Source organism: Procambarus clarkii, chromosome 62 (genome assembly GCF_040958095.1).
Source record: "Procambarus clarkii isolate CNS0578487 chromosome 62, FALCON_Pclarkii_2.0, whole genome shotgun sequence".
NCBI classification, from domain to species: Eukaryota; Metazoa; Arthropoda; class Malacostraca; order Decapoda; family Cambaridae; genus Procambarus; species Procambarus clarkii.
Genome location: NC_091211.1, coordinates 25,030,903 through 25,053,857, shown reverse-complemented (window position 1 = coordinate 25,053,857; position 22,955 = coordinate 25,030,903). Strand labels below are relative to the sequence as shown.

At 37.9% G+C, this 22,955-nt stretch overlaps 1 protein-coding gene and 1 non-coding gene across 11 annotated transcripts in view; both read left to right on the top strand.

The window, feature by feature from the left end:
• Positions 1-20,310, top strand: part of LOC123766541 (zinc finger MYND domain-containing protein 11) — a 48,111-nt gene extending 27,801 nt beyond the window's left edge. For all 10 annotated transcript variants that reach the window (XM_069308354.1, XM_045755771.2, XM_069308353.1 and 7 more), the window contains 6 exons: positions 582-636; positions 1,205-1,429; positions 2,488-2,583; positions 3,250-3,330; positions 4,585-4,746; positions 6,404-20,310. In XM_069308354.1, the coding sequence (XP_069164455.1) occupies positions 582-636; positions 1,205-1,429; positions 2,488-2,583; positions 3,250-3,330; positions 4,585-4,746; positions 6,404-6,526 (742 nt within the window). In that variant the 3' untranslated portion in view covers positions 6,527-20,310. The remainder of the gene's footprint in view (positions 1-581; positions 637-1,204; positions 1,430-2,487; positions 2,584-3,249; positions 3,331-4,584; positions 4,747-6,403) is intronic.
• Positions 17,089-17,170, top strand: TRNAS-GCU (transfer RNA serine (anticodon GCU)). Its single transcript has one exon. It is a non-coding gene; the product is annotated as a tRNA-Ser (tRNA).
• Positions 20,311-22,955: the final 2,645 nt, after the last annotated feature.

Genomic DNA, 22,955 nt, shown 5'->3' with positions numbered 1-22,955 from the left:
GAATTTCTGAGTGTGGGAAGAATACCTGTATATCATTGCAATATGGTACAGTTCTTTGGGGAAAAACTATTACTCTTGAGTTGACACATTTATGAATCTTGATTATTCAGTTGTGAACAATTATATATGCACTACAAAATTAAATATACACTACATACATGGAGAGCCTGTGCTAAAACAGAAGAGCCACTAAGCTAGCACCCAAAAAGTGGCAATTTATTATATTTAAAGCAACATTTTTGTATGTTAAGGTGTATGATTAAAGTTCCGTAATACAAATTCAAAACCAATATAGTTATTGTTTGATTATATGCACTCTCTCTTTCTAACATCAGAAAAAAATTTAAATTTTCTTTTTGTGTGAAATAAATGTGACCACTTAATATATGCCATTATTGTTCCACCACTTGTTGTTTTAACTCCACAACACTCCATGTTTTATGTGCTATTTCACTCAAAATTATTGTGTGAAATATTGTAGCGTGCATTTAAATTTGTTTTTCTCTGGTGGTACATGTGTATGCTTAACTCTTACATGCTGATATTATTGCTTAGTAATATATTGTTCACCTCTCATGTAGAGTTCAAACACAACTGATGCAAACTCCCCAGAAGAAGGAAATAAAGGATGAAGAGGTAGGACATTCATCTATTTTGTAGTATTTGTATTTAATTATGTTTCATTTGAATGTGATTGCAACAGATTCACTAAAATTGTTTCAAGTTGAATTATTAGATATCCTTTTTGGAGATACTTTAGTAGTTTTCACTGAGTAAATTTGTTTATCGCTGGGGCTCCCTGAAGCTACTATCACCGATAGTGTAACACCTGCTCGGTTACATCAGTTGCAGAGTTCTTTACGCATGCTGGGAACCAGAGTCAAAATGTAACCAGAGTCAAAACTGTACTATACTGACGGTTCTGGTCTCCATCGCTTTCTCACTTGGTCCAACCATCTACCACTGATTGCAAAAGAAAACTATCTAATATTTTTTTGCCACCATTTTGTGTGTGTGTGTGTGTGTGTGTGTGTGTGTGTGTGTAAATTAGGGAATTTGACTGTGGCACATTTATATATCTCAAATATATTGAATTAAAAGTACTAGTAGTGTGCTGAGAGCCATATATGTTCAGTATAATTTTCTTATTTAAGCCAAACTAATTAATGTTTCATAATTTTTCAATATTTTTTGGGGAGGATAGGATATAAGTGGAAGTGATGAGGATGTAAATGATGCTGATGATGATGACGATGACGACGACGATGACGACGATGATGATGACGATGAGGAGGATGATGATGATGAGGAGGAGGAGGAACACGTGGGAGAAGAGGAGGAAGAGGAAGAGGAAGATGATGAACCAGAAGAAGAACAAGCATCCTCTATATCATCCACGTCTAAAGCAAAAACCCCAAAGATGAAAAAGGTTAGCAGTGAACAAATTTAGAATTGTTACTGTGTCTGCAAAAGCTAATAAAAATGCTTTTGCTTTCAAAAAATTTTTCTTTTCTTAATGTATGTTGCTGATTTTGTATGTTTATATAGATTTGAATCTCAAGTGGTAAAAAGTCAGAACTGTATTTGATTCGTGACACCGAAACGAACCACATTGTTGTGAGACAGTTTACTTGGAAGATGTTGGCTGGTTGTCTGCTACCTGTCTAAGGGAGCCAGTCGGCCGAGCAGACAGCACGCTGGACTTGTGATCCTGTGGTCCCGGGTTCGATCCCAGGCGCCGGCAAGAAACAATGGGCAGAATTTTTCACCCTATACCCCTGTTACCTAGCAGTAAAATAGGTACCTGGGTGTTAGTCAGCTGTCACGGGCTGCTTCCTGTGGGTGGAGGCCTGGTCGAGGGCACTTAAAGCCCCAAAATCATCTCAAGATAACTTCAAGATACCTATTTATCAAACTTGTTTCCTGCCTCTCTCCTCACTGCCATGTAGTTGTTTCTTTTTCATTTGTCTCTCTTGCTTGGCATATCTGCCCCATTGGTTGGGTCAAGCATATGGTCCAGAATCCTTATGCCACAGATGATTTTTTCCTTGTTCTCTGCTGGTCTGGTCATCTTGTCTCCTCTGCCTAGTTCTGACCCTGACTGCTGCTAACCACTTTTATACACAATTCATGGGGTCTTACAGATCTCTTTCTACCTTTCTGAAATGTGTGGTAAAGGCAGTTGAAGTATGTCATAACTGTGGGCTGTTAAGTTGTATAGAGCATGGCAGTGATTTGGTGTCCTGGGTGGACCACATAGCCTATGGAAACAACCTAGAGGCTCTTAGCTCAGAAAAACTTAGAATGTCAAAAGAATGCTAGAAGGAAAGTGTTGTTGCTAAGGCAACAACTAAAGTTTATAAGAATCGGCTAAGGAAACTCTTAAATCACAATAAAATGAAAAGAACCAGAGCAGACATTATCTTATTGTACTAAACAATCAGAGTAGACCATTTCCATTATGATTTGTTCTTTTTAACTTTGCAGAAGGAACCTCCAGCCCCTGAGGATGTAGTATCTTCATCAAGTCAGGAACTGCCAACACATTCTGTTGGTATACAAACTTCAACAAGACTAATGAAGGTTGGTGCTTCAGCAGCCTTGGTACTTCCAAGAAAAAGTATATGATGATGAAATCTTTAATACTCCCTATTATAGGTGGCATCTGCACAGGCTAATGGAAGCTGTTATATTGGATTCATCAAATTTGCAATTAAATGCATTATAAAGTATCAAAATAGTAATGTGGTGACTCTACCACCACACACTCTATGGTGCAAACAACCCCCATATTTCCTGTGATAGACGTGGAGGAGTTAGTGCTGGGGAACCATCCTCTGTCTTCTTTACGGGCTATTCATGCCTGTGCCACCTCCTGGTTGGCTTAATCTTAATCAATCAATCTGTCTTCTCCCCACTCAAGGCCAAGTACCTCCCATGAAATTGGGAATTGTTTACTGCTAATGGATTGATTGAATATTGCATTACAGTGGTTAAATTGGAAAAATAATGTGTGTGGTCTTTGTGTAGTTTGATGTCTTCATTCTACATTTGGCCTACTGTGCATTGCTAAATAACCTTTTCTATTAAGAACAAAATTTTGTGTAATTTGTTCAATTTGCTACTTTTTATAATGATTTATATTTTTTATTCTAGTCTCTAGTTAAACATATAATCTAAGAAATAATTTTTTTGAGATAAAATATTGAAGATTAAATAATTAAGTTATGAATACCTTCTCCTTATCAGATGGCACTGGAGGAATTTGGTGAAAGGAGCAACAAGAGAACTAAAGACACAGAGAAAGCAATGAGAGACCTGGCTGAAAAGGTAAACCTGCTTGTATTATTTTGTGTACTAGAAGCATTTATTGTCACCTTTTCTGGTTGGTGAAATATCTAACAATACACTTTAGAATGATATTTTGTTGCTTAACCACTGTGCTGCGCACCTGGTTTTGGCAAAAAACTTCATGATGCAATTGTTAAGGACATATTTTTGTTGTTTTTATATATGTTCTGGTAAAGTTAATGTCTAAATGTTTCCACACTCAACTATTTTCATTTCAAAACACACAGATTGATGAAAACATTTAAAAAACACTAAAATATAGCCTAATTAAAAATACAGTATAGCAAAAACTCTCGGAGCACCTCAACGCGCTCTGCGCAGCACAATGGTTAAACTAACCAAATCTAAATAGACTGAACTTGAACTGTGCCTTTGTTGCACAGGTGTTAAAAATCTTAAATCTTGATAATTAGCATTTAAGGAAGAGCAAGAGCAATTGATACATTTTTTGTATTAGCTGGAGTGAAATTAACATAGAGCTACTGGTGATAGCATCACAAGGGCAGCTCTGGGAAGCTCTCTGAGCTTATCTTCTGATAATGTTGGAATAGACTAACCACTGCCAGGTACCTGTGAGAGAGACTGCTTACTGGGGGACAAGGGCCCAGCAATTTTCCTTTAATCCCATGTGCAAAGCTTAAGGAATATGGGATCAGAGATCAAGCTAGTAGAGATATAAATTGCTCTTAAAGCATTGAAGGAAAGTCCTGAAACCTTTAAGGTCTCTTCTTGAGGTGGTTCCAGTGATCAATATTACCATGATGTATTCTAACCAAGCCTCCTGGTTCATCGGTCAGTTGGACTGTTAAAAGATGCTGCATGCAGTGTGGAGAAAAGTCTTGGGCTGTTAATGTTTACAGAGTTGTCCCGAAGAGTACTTGTTACACCCCCTACTTTTCAATAGGGATATTACATACAATCTGCCATGGACCTTCTAAAGGTCATTCCAAGATGTATCAAGTGTTCAACAGAATGTCAACCTGCCATAACAGCATGATCCTAAAGACTTTTAAGCAAAACTTCCCCATTTCCAGAACACAGAGGAAAGAGGCCGACATGGGGTACGGATTTTCCAAAATACAGTATATTCAAGTTTAGTGCACCTATCATAAGTTGTAATAAGAAATGGTTACTGTCCAGAATTTTTCTTATAAATGATTCTTGCCCATATAATTAAAAAAAAATGTAATTACTTGCAATCACTTCACTGTACTTAATTATATCCGATTTCAGCTAAGACGAGAGTATGAAGCAGAGAAACAAAAAGTAATCCAGTCAACCATGAAGCAGGTGGAGAAGGAGGTTGATAGAGTCAAGGATGAGTACCGAACTAAGATAAATGAAATAGAAGACAAGCACAAACACGTGGTATCTGACACAAAGAAAAAACAGTGGGTATGTAACTAAAGTGATGAATTTGCTGCATATTTTATGCTTGTTCTCTACCTTTATCCTATTCCAAAACAGCTTAACATTGTTTTATCCTTTTCTAATGATTGTTCTAATCTCTTCGAATGCTGGGGGGGCATTCTGGGATTCCCATGCTTGTTTATACAGCACATCATAGTCGCCATTCTTAGCCTGGTTATTTTTGGCTGCAATTGGTATCTGTTCTTCCAGCAATCAGCCCAGATGCCTGGGATTCCTACTTGGTTAGCAGCCTTCAGACCTGTTAGATCTCTTCAGCACGGCAGGCAACACAATGAAGACAGAAAGAATGACCATCAACATGTAGCTGTGCCAAAGGACATCCCTCAGACTCTCACATAGCAGGTGCAGGCTTGGCATGTTGATCCATAAGAAGCCACGATGAAGACCCCGTGAGGATTGCTAGGGCCTAGAGGTAAAGGCCATGCAGGACACCCTGGGCACTAGAGGCATTCTCCGAAAGAATTGACACCAAATGAGGACCTAAGGACAAACACGGCTGCATGCTGTATGTGCAAGAATGAAAACCCCTAGTGCACCCCTCAAAAATAAAACTCTGAGTGCCCCAATCTCAGAGCCTTGTAGAAGACCCTTGCATTATTCAGGACAAAGCACCCTACACAGTAGTCTGACCTTTCAGGGATGAACTCCCAAACTTACTAAAGAAGTCACTCTGTCAGAGTAGGGAAAATCTCAAATGAGAACCTAGGAAAGAGATGCCCTAAACACATGGAGCTTGAGGCAAAACATGACCAAAGTCCACACAACAAATTAAGCTTGTAAACACATGCCAGTGAAGCAAACACTAAACTTGAAAATAATATGCAAGCAAATGGCCCCACACAGGACAGGGTCCAAAGGATGGCCAGCACTTGTCTAGAAAAAGTGTGGACCCACAAAAGCTGTTGACTCAAGTAGAGGTCCTCATAGGTGTACATCTGCAAAAGGACTCCCGTGTATTATCATGGGAGTCGGTGGCACCATCACCATTCTGGAAATGGTGCCACCTAGTGGCAGGCTGATGAGACCTGTCAATCAACTGTCAATCAACTGGTGTACAGATTCCAAACCTTACTGGGCTCCGTCGTATTTACATTTGAAACTGTGTATGGAGTCAGCTTCCACCACATCACTGCCTAATGCATTCCATCTGTTAACTACTCAGACACTGAAAGTTCTTTCTAACATCCCTGTGGTTCATTTGGCTACTCAGCTTCCACCTGTGTCCCCTTGTTCACGTACCACCCGTGTTAAACAGTTTATCCTTATCAACCCTGTCAATTCCTCTGAGAATTTTGTAGGTGGTGATTATGTCTCCCCTTACTCTTCTGTCTTCCAGTGTTGGGAGGTGCATTTCACGCAGCCTCTCCTCGTAACTCATGCTTCTCAGTTCTGGGACTAGCCTAGCTATCTAGAGATAGCTAATGTGTAGCTATCTCCATGCTAGTGAGAGGAAGCCACCATTTGATCCTTCCAGAAAATTCCAATGACAAACTGAGATGTTGATTTAAATTTAAAATTGCTTGATTTTTCTTAAAAAATAAATAATAATAAAAGCTTTCCAATTTTTATATTGGGGAGTTTAGTGTGTGTATGTATGTAATAAGTTTGTATTATATTGCAGTGTTGGACATGTGAAGCCGAGGCAATCTACCATTGCTGCTGGAACACGGCCTACTGCTCTATTGAGTGTCAACAAGTTCATTGGCATAAGGAGCATAAAAAACTGTGTCGCAGAAAGAGGTAACTTTGTGCATATAGGGGAACAAGTTGAGGGTCGAGAGATAAGAGAATATTTTTATGGATTTTTGGAAAAAATTTAAAATTGTGCTATTTGATTAGAGTTTGCATGGTTACATACTGTACAAAGTTTATTACAGTACACCAGTTGTAAAAATTTTATGAAACGGGATAATGTGTAATATGTGGAAAGTGACTCTTTCCAGTGAGAATCCCTAAGTAGGTTAAGGTGATCAGAATGTATAGTAAGGTACATGACCATGTTTACTTTTATACTGTAAATAGCACCCCATATATTACCTTTGTCATGGTTTTTGAAGCAGCTGTTGACTCAGCCACCTGATGTGAGAAGCATCAAGGGTTGCATAGATAGGTGAAGAACCTTGCAGTGCAGCTTGGCTAGAAGACGACGTCAGTCAGCTGCTGCTGCTCCACTTGGACATTACCTGCAGATTTCTGGTGAAGTTTTTTACATTTGCAGATAGTATTTGGTATCAAATTATTTGAATGTGTAAGATTTTGGTTTTGATTAGTGTGTGATGCAATTTTTTCAAGGCAAGCATGTACGTATGTGCACGAAGCTGTTAAGTGCATTACCCGATTTGAATTTTACCTCCACCACAGGTGACCGATCCATTCATACAATTATAGACAACTCACTAGGTAGCCATTTTAGAGTGTGCGCATGTGTTGAACTGCTGCTGTGGTCAGCAATTAATCTGCCGAGTCAAATATGTTTCTTCCCATAGATAAAGCGATGACAGTTGTTGGTAGGAATACTGTATAAAGAAGATAGCTTGCTGGCAAGCATGTAAATTTATACCCCCTACCTTCATTACATGGTCATGAAGCACAGGCTGGTGCAAGGATACATGAATACAGTAACACATTAGTTTCCCACCAGTCACTAAAGTCCCTCTCGAGGAAGTGATACTCGGTTGCATATTGTGTGTGTTATTGTTGCTCGCACATTATTGAGTTGAATCTTCATTCTCATCTTTGTATTCACTCAAAACTGTTGCAATTAATGAGTGACGATTTTTTATTTGTAAAAATTATCATATTTATTTTACAATGTTTGTTAGAAAATTACTTTGTTCTGAGTTGTTCTCAGGTTGACAATCTGATGATGAATCTTCTGTGAAGAATGATCTTTTGGGGCTGTACATTATTGTGGTCAGGATTTTTTCATAGATTTATGTAATGTTTAGGAATAAAGTATATTGATTTTTGCCTTATGAAAACACATTATTTTACAGTTTAGGCAGCTTATTATTGTAGGTACTCTAATTATTTTTCTGATTGCAGCCCTGTGAAGATAAAAAAATTTTAGTTTTTGGGTAGTAATGTGTCAGGGATACTTTGATTTAATGCAAAAATGTCTAATTATAATATACAGTACAGTATTTAGTTTCAGCAGAGTGGTAATATTTATATTTTCTGGGGGGAACATCCACGGTGTCTCCCTGAAGCTATCTTGCTGAGATTGCTCTATAATAAAAGGTCACATCAAATGTTTAAGTTCTGTTTGGCCTACCAGGGACAAGGACCAGAACTTGGACCCCTCACAGAAGCGCATGGAGCGCGTGACAATTTGCCACCTGAAAAAGCCTCCAGAAATTCGGCAAAGCCTTACAGAGCTGGAGTGTTCACAGAAAATGAAGCCTCGAAACCATCGCACAACTCCCCAAACTATTCACACAGATTTAGGGACTTGCTCAAACTAGCTCAAAACTCATTGGTGACAATTACCACCACCAGGCAGCTCAGCCCCACTCTCGGCTGGCTCCCAATCTCGGCTCTGTTGCAGATGTGGTGGACAGTACCTCTGCCTTTACTGTTAGGTCTGCCATTCTTGAGAAAGTACCATCTCTTCAAGTTAAGTGCCGATTATCCTTGGACTTTGTCCTTCAAGGGCCATTTGCTTGTTGCATTGATCCTTATTTTAATATTAGTTTCACATGCAAGTTTTTTTATCTAGCTTTTTGTGTGGGATTGTTTTTTATTTATTTTTCTTCTGCATGCATTCAGGGTTGTCTTCCCCGCGTGCCTGCTAAATCTGCCCATGCACAGTCGAGAGTTATCTTCTCTGGTGTGTTCGGGAGGTTGCCGCTGAAAGGCCTGGACACCATGTTAAAGACCTTGCCTTGGGCTAACCATGAATCTTTGATTTCTTTGTTGAAGTCCTTGTCTGGGTGCATTCTGTCGATTGTGGTGGGGGGTTCACATGATTGTTTAAACACCATGCTGCAGTTATCATTTGTAGCCTGGTGGTTTTAGCTGCATTTGGTGACTATTCTTCTAGCATGCGGCCCCAGTGCCTAGGGTTTCTGCTTAGCTACCTTCAGACCCTGGTAATCCCCTTGCAGGTGTCTGGCGTGGTCTGTTATGGAACAGCACATAGAGTCCACCATTGCTGAGTGCAAGTTTGAAGGGTGCTTTTTATCTGTGCTGCCTGACAATGAGCATTGTTTCTACCTGCCATGCTGCCTCCTTTTCCTTTCCCCATTGGCATGGTTAGCTCTGCTTGTGGTCTTTTCTCCCCAGGTACTGCCTCCAAAACATTTCAGGGTTTCAGAGTTAGTTGAACATTTTGGGGAATGGATGTGTTTGGGAAGGACTTTGGCTTTGCTGCAGATCCTGGGCTTCTGGGGCCCATTATGTTCACAAGTTCACAGCTAAGGCCACTGTCTTCTACAACATGTCCTGGCATGATATTTGGACATGGTGGTTTTTGCATTCTAGCAGGGTTGTGGTGACCCAGTATTTAGTCAGTGTTCCTGGTGCTAGTTGTGTGTTACTGTGGGCTGTGTCTCCTGGCCTGGGTTCTCTCCTTTGTACTAGGACCTGCCACCTCTCCTCCTCCTCCCTGATTTTGTTCTCTGTGGTTAGTTAACTTCAGGGAACCACTGGGTGGTTCTCCCTAGAAACTAGGCATTGAATGCACTGAAATGCCACATTCTGGAGGAGCCCCGGTGACCTCCTCTCCTCCCCTCCTTAGTTTGTTGGTTCATTGCTAGGTTGTTCACCTGCTCCAGAACTAAGATAAGGAGCCAGCTGAGGCCTGGGGCTGGACCACCTGGTGGTGGTAAACAGGGCTAACGAGTTTCAAGCTAGTTTGAGTGAATCCCTCGTTCTGCGTTGTTTTCCGAGTTTGTTTTGAGGCTTCATTTTCTATGAACCTTCCTGTTGTCTGTAAAGCTTCACTAACTTTCTGGAGTTCTTTTTTCAGTGGAGTGGCGAATTGTCACTCACTTTCTCTACCCTGTTTTCAAGCTTGGGTCTGGGCTGGGCTTGGGAAGTAGAACTCTCATAACCCCATCCATGTACAATTCATCCTGGTACAATCCATCCAGGTACCTCTGTGAGGATGGTGGGAGGGGGGAGCAGTTCTTATTCTGGTCCCCAGTAGGCCAAGTCTAACTTCAATGAATGATGTGACCTTTTAGTATGGAGCATCTCGAAGATAACTTCAAGAAACCACTGAGGCTCCTCCAGGAAAAGTATTCCATTACATTCAATGCTGGGCTTTTATTATTATGATATGAAGTCAGGTAATGTTAAACATTTTATCTCTATTAAAATATCAATTATCAATGTTAATATGTTTGTAGAATTTGTAAACTTTATAGTTTTCCTAAATTGTTGTTTTGTGGTGCAGTTAACGAATAAAATAATTTATGTTTACTGTATTTATGTAATTTCTTAAAGCTGATTTCTGATGAACCAACATTCTTCTAGGCAAAAACCTATAATTAAATGTAAAATCCATGCTCTCCTGAGTAATATTGCAGGAACCCTTTAGCCTAGTGTAGTTGCTCAGAATCAATATTCTGTTAATATTTGTTAAGATTGAAGTTGTTTTTGTAATCATTTATCAGGTATTATTATATATTAATGATAAACAAAATTGATTTTGAGTTCTTTAAAGTAAAAATAGCTGTATTATTATTATTATTATTATTAACAAATTTATAGGTACTGTATCTAGGTTTTATCCTAAATCGAACTTAGTTATGGATAATGGCAGCTGCAAAGCAGATGTTTTGGGAAAACTCAAGTGAGATTTTCCCTGCTGTTCAAGTCAAACTTGACAATAACATTGTTATTTTATATTAGTGTGTCTTCTGATTAACAAAATAGGTAAGATGTTTTAATTTTGTGGTGCCAAAATATGGTTGATTGATGCCTATAGTATTTTTGTCATATACAGTATTTGTTATGGTGGGTATCTTATCTTGAGGTTATCTTGAGATGATTTCGGGGCTTTAGTGTCCCCGCGGCCCGGTCCTCGACCAGGCCTCCACCCCCAGGAAGCAGCCCGTGACAGCTGACTAACTCCCAGGTACCTATTTACTGCTAGGTAACAGGGCCATTCAGGGTGAAAGAAACTTTGACCATTTGTTTCTGCCTCGTGATGGAATCGAACCCGCGCCACAGAATTACGAGTCCTGCGCGTTATCCACCAAGCTACGAGGCCCCCTAGGCTCAAGAATTGTTGACAGTAGAGGTCAGAGTGCTACTAGGAGTGCTTATTGTGCTCCCTATAAAGCCTGAAGCATTTTGTCAAGGTTAGTGATGGCATTTCTTAAGTACTGTATATGAGAATCAGCCTTGATACTTGCAAAGATTCTAGTTGTACTGTAAATTAGGCTGAAAGATACATCTCATGGTATACAGATGTATAATATAGACATGTCTTGGATGGTTGAGTTAGAACACAAAGATGATTGGCAGAGTTTTGATGAACTTAAAACGGCAATACAGTTAGGAGTGAAGTTAGTTGTGGATTTTTTCATTGTTATTCATTACTGAACAGTTTTGTTTGCCAATTAAATAAATTGACATATCAATAACTGCCTTACCCATAACAAAGATGATCACTCGGTAATCTTTATTTTCGACTATCAAACGTCATGATTTATATACGACATTACAGTCGGAGGAATAATTCAAAGGAGTGCAAAATATAATAATGCACTAATTCACACCTCTATTCACAGTTTTTGGTCTCTTGGCTAAATTTTGTATTTGTCATTATTGATATGCTACAATACAGAGAGATCCAGTGCTGTAATAAGTTTGGTTTACAGTTTAGTAACCATAGAACTCCTTATCCATGGCCAAAGATTGATGATACAATGCATTTCTCATTTCTGCAGTGCATTGATTTTTGCATTCAAAGCAAGTTCGTATGTACAGTACATCATCATAGTTTATTTCTACATATTTATGTAAAATGCCACTTAAGCTCATCATTTAACCATAACTGTCAAATCTGTTACTTGTGTATTCAATTTAAAAAAATTAAAGACATCATCCAAGCTTGCACTTGCTAAAGACCCAACATTAACGTTCAGATCTTTTATTGAAGAATGTCGGTATAAGCCCTTATTCTTGGGCTAAAATGCTGATAGTAGGATATGGTTGATATAAGAGCAAACTGCTGAATGGATAAGCTGCTTAATATATAAAAAAGCTGAAGTAGTAGCAAGAACACCTGAACAAATAGAAAATTTGAATCTCTGAATGATTTGAAAAATGTGTGACATACCATCATGGAGGGCAGTGTTATGTCACTCGTTGAACAAAAACTAAGCACGAGATAATTAGTCAGATTACTTTCCCAGCACTAGTGAGTGGGTCAGGTGGGCTGCCAGACATTCTGTAGGCATTTTGTGTGTTAATTTTATCTCCATAACTAAAACGATTCAAAAAGTCATCTGCAGCTGCATATATTGTCTTATAGTTGTGATGATGTCTCATCATTCTGTTCATCTGTAGGCATTAGTTGGTCAGGTGATCAGCCATTTCCTGGTATCATTAGCATACATTCAGCTTCCATCCAATGATACCAATGGATTAGTCACATAATTTTTATTGTTATGTTTTTTTTATAATTGATAACAGTGTGCATGGTAGTAACTTGGTGCAACAGTGCTGTAAGTACTGTAAGACTTTGACTCTCGTATGTGAGATAACCATAACCTTATCGTAGGAAGTCACAAGTGCAAAGCTTGTAAAATAAAGAAAGAATCGTATATCATTTCTACTGGAAGCTTGAGAGAAGTTTCAGTGGTTTACAGTCAACTTGTCATTTTTCAGAATGTATTTTACATGTTTAATGTGTTGTGTAATTTTATAATACTTTACTGTATTGTAATGATAAAGGTGTCTTAGATGTACTTATGGAGTGGTACACACTGTAGTCAGTCATTAAGTAATAGGAAAAAAAAAGTGTTCTTTTTCATTCAATCTTTGATAGTATTTTTTCTTATTAAATGTAATTACACTCAGCATATATGTGATTAGGCATTTTTCTATATATGTTGCCAAAGTGAGTTTTGGAATAAGCAGTGTAACAGGTTTTTTGAAGGAGCCTATACTACCTCAGATTGGAATGTCATTGGTGAATATCCTTTAGTTTTAATTTATTGATTAGTCTTGTTTTTAAAGTTAGGACCTTATGATTTGTGTTTGCAGGCTCATCTGGTAAAAGTCAGATTTAGAACTTTACTGTCTGAAGGGCAGTTTATAAATGTGCAACTTGGTCAGAGAAGTGGTTGCTAAGCTTGATCATGTGCTCAGCGAAAAAGTAATTGATTTCATCTTTCAATCTGCTCCACCAGGTAGTAGAGTTACTTAAGTGTACATACTGCTAGATAGGGCAAGTCCAGATCATTCCCTCCAGTTGAAAATGTTGTAGTTTCCTTCATGGTCAACATTAGGATAAGTTATATAGATTATATAGCTAGACTAGTGTTCTAGCATCTTGGTTTAATTGGAAGAGGAGTTCTCCGAAGGTCATCTTCGTTCTAGGTGAAGAAAAGGAAATAAATAACTGTAGAATGTATTACACTTACTATAAAATTTACACAGTGTAATTCACTGTTAATTCACAAATTCAATGTTAACCAGAGTGAAGGATTTTGACTTGCCTTGTCTTGGGAAATATGTTACTGAAGATATTTTGTAGATGTTAAATATCAGCAGTAATTTAACCAACTACTGTTCCTGAACATTAAGAAAGACCTCTATATTCAGCCTGATGCATGTGAAGAAAAGTATGTCATAGTCCAAAACTATTCTCCTTTGTTGTGCTTTAATAACATTTTGATCTGCAACATTTCAACATGTCGAGAATACCTCTTTATTTGTTATTTGTATAGCTTGCTAGCATTTGAATTCATTAATATTTTCCTGTTTATATCTAATTTGGCTATAGCTGAAGATGAAAACTTATCATTGACATTAGTAAGCTTTTTAGCCTTCATTTGTAAAGTTATATTTTGTGTTATGTTTAGCATACATGTCATTTCAGTTATTATATGTGTATGCACATCACCTCAACACTACCTCATTCTAAGTGGCTTTTGCTTTTTAAATTTTGACTTTCTGATGTTTATTCTTTTTAAGAAACATTTATTAGATGATTACTTTCTACACAAGCAAAAATATTGTTTAGTTCCACTCTCCCCCCAAAAATGTAGTGGAGCCTCCTTTATTCTTCCTTGTAGTTTACTTGTTGTTGACCAGACCACTCACTAGAAGGTGAAGGGACGACAACGTTTCGGTCCATCCTGGACCATTCTCAAGTCGATTGTTACCTTGAGTTTACCTTGAGGTGGTTCTATTTACTACCATATTTTAAGAAACATATCAAAGCTTGCAGCTGACCTTTGCATTAATTCTTCCTTCATACCATAGATATTTATGGATCAGCCACGCTCATTACACATTCCATTCCTTAGTCTATTCACTGTTTATGCTGAGAATTTGTTTATAATTTCATTGATATATTCAAAATTCCGTTTGTATTTATGTGTAATAGCATAAGAATTTAAGGGTAACACTAATGAGAGATTGAGAGAAAGATTAGTTTGATGTTACTTTCCAAAGCTCAAGTGATGATACCATTTTGGTGATGGTGAATCAAAAGGATTTGTTATGGCTTTTTGTGGTACAACATCCGACACATCACCATGTTCAAACTCATCTACCAAACAGCTGAATGTCGCTTCTCTTTTGGGAAACGAATGGCTTGAGAATTTTCAACCATAAGTAACCCTATGTACTTGGGTGTCTAGAGAATATATGAAAAGTCACTATTCTTTATTGCAACATACTAGTTCCCAATGCACAACAAGAGAGTACTTTGATATAAGAATAAGAAGCGTATTTATTTTAACATGAAGAATTATTATTGTGCAGCTATAAGAAAGTACATTGAAATCAGAATGAAAGTATATTTATTTTATTTTTACATGTATAGTAATTTACTATGAAAATTTAGTGCAGAATAGTATTTAAAAATAAATAAATTTGTAATATGCATATAAGATACAGTATTGGTATTATGTGGTGTAGTTGTGTGCAAGGTATTTAGGAGGTAATAAAAGCTTGCATTACGTTAGTAAAGTCATGAGTAAAGTCATGTGTACCATTTTTCTACTGCCCCTGCCCCCCCCCCCCCACTCCCTTTTTTTCGACACCAGATAGCCAAGAAATATCGATTTGAAAGTTGATAATTATCATTGCCACTCAAAACTCGTCATGCACTTAATTGGGAGTAGTTCATCACAGAGGTAGAAGGTAAAATTGGCCGAGGGATTTCTGTGCTTTGCACAGCTATTCTTCGTAATGTTAATGAGTGAGTTATACCATTTCTCTCATTATTTGTTATGGTTTATGCATTTGTGCAATAATATTGAGCAATATTTTGATACTGTTTATATCTTTAAAAGTTGATTTCACAATCATGAATTACTGTACTGTGTATACTTATTATTAGTGTTGCAGCTGAACAAAAGTGATGGTTTTTTTTAAATTAAAAATGTGATTATATTTTTCATTTTAATAACATTGGTATTGATAAAACAGGCCAAGGTAACTAAATGTATGTTTAAGAAGTTTCACGAGTGTGTAGCCAAAGAAAGTAGAGGATTTTAGAAGTATGGTAATAGAAAGTAAGGAATATAGTACAATGAAAAATTTTGGGATTCAGTAATTGATTAATAACACTTGTCTAAAATACTTCTGATACGTGTTTTGATATGTAATAAAACACACAATCTGTTCACTGACAATCATATATTAGAGTATATTATATAAGATAATTAAGTAGATTTGTTTGAAGTTTAAGGTAAGGAAAATAACAAATAACAAATGGTTTATTGGTAAATAATTGGATAAGAAACATGCTCCAGAGGTGGCTTTCAACTGAAGACAGATCTAAGTGCTTGTTGATGTTTCTTCAACTGGCAGATTGACTTGTTCTTGAGATTTATTGGCTACCTAGTGGTGGAAACCTTAAATAATTTATTTACAAGTTACAGTAGAGGTGTTGAGTTTGACTTGACTTTTTTTTTTTTTGGCCTCTTGTACAACATTTGAAATCTCAGCATTTGTTTCCACACATTATAACATAGTTAGGGTCTGTAGATGGTATGGTAAGCTTAGTATGTGCTATCTTTGAACTAGTTTTTTTGTGTCAAAAAAAAGTACAGATAGTCTTCAGTAAATTGGCAACACACATATTTTAAAGTTGGAGGTTGTGTGTGTGTGTGTGTGTGTGTGTCACCTCTGTGCTGTGTATCAACCTCTGATCCTCAAAGGATTTGTTGGTGTGTTTATGTCCATTGTTGTAGATAATAAGTACCAAGATTTGAAGTACGGTAGTAAAACAAAGATTGTATTAGATGCAGTCTGTGCACAATTAACATTATTTCTATGAAACATTAGCTGTTCTTGTTATTGCACGTCATACTTAAGGTTTTGTACAGTTATATTAGTAATTTAATAAAAGAATTTTAGTTATTTATTAAAGCAATTTTTTAAATGTTTTCCTCGGGTGCTTATCATCAATGCCTATTTCAATCATATTTTAAGTTTAGTATTTATATGAAATATTTAAAGTTAACACCGATACAATTTTATGATGATTCTGTTTGTTTGACGATGTGGCTGTGTTCAGGAGATGCACATTGAGTAATCTCACAAAAATTGATTATTGGAGATGTATATCAAACATACCTTCTTTGGTCCTCAAATTTTTATTAATTTCTGTAATGAAAAAGTTAGTTTTTGGTGTTTATTAATCATTTAACAAACACTTGTTTGAAATGGATGTAATTGGAACTATTTTCTGACTGTGCTTCCTGAATGTTACCACTTTTTTCTGTGCACCTCATTTTTAAAATACATAAATGGTTTAGTCTGTGAATGCATCGTCACTTAACTAATTTATTCATACAGTTGCTTTGGCACTTGACATCTAATAATGCTTGTGTGGGGAAAATGGCTTAACCAGGCATGTACTAACCGTTATCATTAACACAATCCACTTAACATGTTAAACATTATACAAGTGCTGTGTCTGTGTGAATGAGGTTAGCGGTACAAGGCTGCTTTAATTTAGTGTTAAAATGCAGGCATTATAATTATGTTAAAGTAGTGTGAATGATCTTTATTGGAATACAAAAAACAGCTGCTGTCATGCCTGATACTTTCATTTTTATTTAGTCTATTCTTTAACACTTGTGCACACACACATACATACATACATTTGATGACGAGGTGGCCGAGTGGTTAAGGCGTTGGACTGCTAATCCAATAGGGTCTCCCTGCGTGGGTTCGAATCCCATCCTCGTCGTGAAAAGGTGTAATTATTGTCTCCCCGTTAGAGACGGTGTCCCTGGATGACATCTTATATTAGGAAATTTACATCTCTATAATTCGAATAAACAACGGCACATTATTATATGAAATTATATGAAACAAAGGAATAGACACAAAAGAGTCGATTAGGAAAAACTAGGATCCAGTAGTAAATTAGTACAAAACTTGAGGAGACCCAGAGTTGAAGGGGTCGGTGAATTCCACCTGTTCTAAGTTTCCCCTCCTTCTTTCATTGCTGGTGTGGTTTGCTCAGCATCTGGTCTTCCTCCCTAACCCCAACCCCCTCCCTCCTGGTTCAAACTCCAAAGCATTTAAGGGTTTTGGAGTTCAGCTTTGGGTATACCATGGTTACCTTTTATGGAGAGAAGAGGTGCTCCATTCATTTTGATGGCAGGCAGAGTTAATCCATCCCTTTCCCCTTCCTCAGGGATTTGGAGCCTTTAACTTCACTGGGGAGTTTGCTTTCCTCCAATCCTTCTCTGTAGGATAATGCCTTCTTCTTTCGGACATCAGGCATGGAACACGGTTCTACTCTGGGGTCATCATGGCTAACCCTTGGGGCTGGGGGTGGTAGATCCAAGAAAGATCTGAGGGTGTCTATCAGCCCTTCTTGAACTTTGGATCCATCTGCAGAGGGTATATGTATGAGCTAGACTACTCGGCTTCCCCCCCTCCCCTCTCCTCCCCCTCCAGGTGTGCTTCAGTGTATCATTCAGCTTCACAGAGACGTCTTATTTCTGGTTCTTCTGTCATCCTACATTTTACCTGCTTTGGGGTGTGCAAATATTTTGAGTCTGGACAGCCTTTTGTCTCCGGCACAAGGTCACAATTCGTCTTAGCTTGCTGACAACCATATTGGCTACTGTATGAAGTTCCTGCATCATCCTGGCTACCTAACACCCCTCTTCTTTGTTTCTTTGGGGACTTGGGACGGCTTCTGCCAAACCCGAACGCTTGAGTGGCGAAATGTGAGTTCCGTCTTTTTGGTGTTCTTTTGCACAGCTTCAGAACTGCTTGTTTGCTCTGGTGCTTCCCTATAACATAGACATGTTGCAGTTCCATGTTCAGCTGCCTGTGCTTTCTGGATTCCTTACTGCTGAGGATCACAGAGCTTGTACCCATTTTGTGGCCATTTTTCTCATCTGGGTGGTTATTGAATCGACTCACTTTGATGTTTGATGGGTATCCCAGTTGTTTCTGGTCTCCAAGTGAGACTTTGGTGGATCTCTGGTACATTCTTGAGCTCTCAGGATTGAATAGCTTCATTCCCCGTCTGATTTTCTGCAAGATTACTTTAGCTTGGGTTCACTTGGTGTTGCATGTGGATTCCTGGATGATGTCCCTGGACCTTAAGGATGCCTACTGGCAAGTCCAAGAGCCTCCTTTATGGCTCAGTTCTCCAATTGCAAGCCTCTTGCAGTGGATGTCTTTTGGCTGGGCTGATTGAGGTAAGGATTCAGTTGTTGCTCCAGGTACTGTACAGGTTGGAGACGTACTTATACAAGGTGATCCTTATGACACCTTGGCGGTCGTTTTTCAGTGTCTTCATTTCTTTCAACAGATCAGCATAGTGATGTACTTGGCTGGGTCAACCTTCTCTGCTGATCTACATGTCTGAAATTTTATCACAATTTATAGGTAGTTGAATTATTGTTGTCGCACATGCATCTTTTGTCACAGCAACAGTATGAAGTTTCCTGGTGTTTCCTTTATTTCTTTGTTTCTTAGTCGTGCTGCTTCTGTGTCAGTTCCAGTGGTTTTTTACATTTTGTTTGGTTTGTTGGTCAGCATCTTGTGCTTATTGCTGTTGCTTCTTATTTGTCTTTGGCAGACACACTTTTGTATGTGTTTGGTGTCGACACTTCTTCCGTGCCTTTATGCAAATTGTCTCGTGCTTTCTTTTCTCCTCCAGCTGGCTCATGCAGCTCCTAAGCCATCTTTGTTCCTCGGCAGGGTGTTAGTGTTTCATTTCTCCCCTCATTTACTATTGCCCCTTTGGTCATAAAGATCTTTCTTAACCCTTCCACTGTGTATCATAATGAGGGATGTTCTCGGTAAATGTCTATAAACTGCGTGACACAGTCAGCTATTTTTTTTAGAGTACTGTACGGAGATCACAATTTTCTCAGGCCTCCAGTAAACAGATGTCATCTTTGAGAAAAATCATGGGCAACCCTACCTGGGTGAGAGGGATTTTGCACTGAGTGAACGACCACGACCAGCACATGCAACAGCAGCTCACAGCACTGCCATGCAGCTCGTGCCCATGGCATCACTTAAAAATGATGAAATAAATAAGTCATGAAATAAATAGGATTGGTGCAATTATATAGTGATGATAGTGTCATGGAAGATCCAGACCGATAAAAACTGTTCATAGTGAATTTTCCCAGGTCCCTCCCACTATGCGATCGCCTGGTTCACCATGTGAGATCGCCTGGTTCACCATGTGTGATTGCCTGGTACACCATTATCTGAAACATAGCTGGCATCAAATTTACTTTACTGTAAATCAGGCTTGTAGCTGTGATGCAGTAATTTTTTTTAAAGAATTATACTGTGGTTAATGTATCATGTTCTAAATATAACACTTAACAGTATAGTAAAATTCCATTAATTTGGAAATATTGTGGTAGAGGACATAGCTAATATCAGATATAGACCAATTTTTGTTGTACAATACTGTTAAAGATATTGTAATTAAAGTGTTAAAGAGCTTGGCTTGGCTACAGCGTGGTGCGTAAGACAAAATGGTTTTAACAAATCTGGTTAAAAAAACATCACATTTGGTGATTTGAGTACAGGAGGTAATCCGAGAATGCAATTGGAGCTATTCAAGGGTTAACTGCTTATTAAAGATATCCTTCATTTCAAGTACTATACATAATTAGCACTCTACTGTACTTGTTTTAGTATGGTTAGTACAGTACTGTACTTGTATTAGCACTGTAGTGTACATGTATTAGTACTGTACTGTACTTGTATTAGCTTGGTAGTGTACAAGTATTAGTACTGTACTTGTATTCTGTACTTCCTTTAGCTTACATCAGTGATTTACTACTATAATTTTTATACCTTGGCAAAGAATTAATAAATGGCAATATGCTAATGCTGTACAGTAGTTTAATTCTGTCGTTTTACCAGAGTGAACGTGGACGCACCTTCATGCTGTATAATAAAATAACCACAGTAATTAGTCCAGCAACAGAGACTATACCACGGACCCTTTCTCTGTTATCCTCGACAAACTTGACAACTCAGGTATTCAGGTTAACTTCAATAGATTTATTTTAGTAATTCTTGGTAAGTTACACACAAGAGATTAAAAGTTTATGATGTTTTATGGTATCTGTGCTCATGTCTAAGCATATTGTTGTTTTGAGCTTTGAAGCCTTATGAACTATTACTTTCTTTCAATTAATGTCTTTGGGAATCATATGTTGTTCAAACTGGCAGAAATCTATGCTGATCATTGAAAGCCAAATAATTTTTCCGAAGATAGTTTGCTTTGAAACAACAAATTTAGTTGTAATGTCCTGAATGTGTAAAGAATTGATATATTGTAAATAGATATGCACTTGGTGACTATCACCATGTTGCATGTGGTATCCGGTGTGGCAGCAGCTGGTGCAAGATGCAGCATCTGCTGGGAAGCCAGTAACTCGGGTGCCAATAAGGTGAGTGCCGCTGGTGTGTGTGTTAAATGCACAACCTCTCTGAGTTATGTACAAATTATAGGTATATTTGTACAGCATCAAGCTAAATTAAAAGATTTTAGAAATTTTGCTAAGTTTAACTATCCTTTCAAGTCAAACTTACATGTTAAGAAAAATGTCAATGCTGTTTTTTTTTTTATCTTGAATAAAATGTTGAATCATTTACCAAGCTGCACAATGTAGTACATAGTCAAGTTCATATTCGACTCGCAATTGAGAATTCCGGATTCAAATCCTGGGTGGGATAGACATGGTTGGACACGTTTCCAATCACTTAATGTTTCAGGGCACTTAACTGTAAACAGGTACCTAGGAGTTGGCCAGTTTGTTGTTGGGTTGCATCCTGGGGAGGGTTAGTAGTTCAACTTTGGGCATATATCGAGGTCCCCTCAATGTATATGCAGTATATATACAGGCTTCCTGTCCCTGACAAAATGACTTGCATTAATTTAATGAATGCATCAAGTTAAAATTTAAAACCAAGAGATTGCATGGATGTACCTCAAACTTTTCACATTGTAATACACCTGTATATGCCTTATTTCCCAACATCTGAGGGTCAAGTCTGTCTAGGAAGATGTGGTGCCTGGAGGAGAACATGCTTCTCTGGTGAGGCATAGAGATAAATCAGTAGATTCAGTGTGGCCTAGCACTGATGAGTTAATATTGGTCCCTTGTGAAACATCTGCTTTCAATGGTAACATCTACTAATGGTAACCCGCATATACTATCCCAGAGGCTCATGCTCTTCATCTGCTTGTTGCAACCCGTTCTCGCAAATTTAATAAGTCAGTATTGACTTATTAAATATGTGCATAGGTGACATACTTAACATAATAGTTTCCCTTGAAAAGCTTCATAGAAAACACTGACCTTACCTAACCTACTTAGTATGTTAAGATAAGCATCTTATTGCTTCGTAATTACAATTATTACCTAACCTATACCTATAATAGGTTAAGTAACAATTGTAAAATACGAAGCTATAAGATGCTTATTTTAACATACTAAGTAGGTTAGGTAAGGTCGGTGTTTTCTATGAAACTTTTCAAGGGAAACTATTATGTTTAGTATGTCACCTATGCACGCAACTAATAAGTCAATATTGACTTATTAAATTTGCGAGAACGGGTTGCTTGTTTCCTTGTTGGGCTCTGTGATGGTTCTTGATGGAGGGAAGTGAAATGTTATTAATTTATTCAAGTTTATTCACGATGTCTTCATCCTTGAGGCTTGTGTGGTGGGCAACCAGGCATGCAGATCTATTTTATCTGGAAGACCAAATTCATTGCCCCTCTTCCCAACCAACCAGTTCTTATAGACATTCCTGATTGTCTTCCAAGAAGCTGTCACCCTCTCTTGGCTTCCTGACCTGGACCCTTGCCACACCAGAGCCAAAGATCAACCCCTGCAATCACAACTATGTGAGTACACACTAGCTCCTATTTTTCTTTTTTCAAGATATGACAATCAGTCCTTAAACCAGATACAGTATACCCTTTCACAGAACAAGGAAGGCAAAAAATGCATGCATACATTTTCATATTCATATACCATTAACAATTACTTTTATATTTTAACTTTGACTTTATAGATGGGAATGCTATTGTTGGTGTCTTGAAACGATTGTACTGTACGTCTTTAACTCCTGAAATTAGTTGGTACATTTATTAAATTCAGTAAACAATGTGCAGATATTGGTGCCTTTATTATTGCAGTCCAAAACAAAGCCCAGACCAAACACCCACAGCAATTTCTATTGCCATGCCATTAAAATCATTATTAATGGTGTACTCAAACTGTTTATGCTCAGTAGGTGACTGGACCTAGATTCAGGAAGCTCTGTGTATTTCTTCGTAAGTGGGTTTGCTACGAAGGTTCCTAAGTGCGCCCTAAGAAGATGCTTAGGTGCGATTCAATAAGGTATACTTAGGAAGAAAATTGTTGGTTCACCTGCGTGCCGATAGAGGTCACTACTGTGTTTCGTTTGGCCAATCAGAGAGCAGCAACATTCTTCATATTAAAGATTTAGCGCTGGCTTAT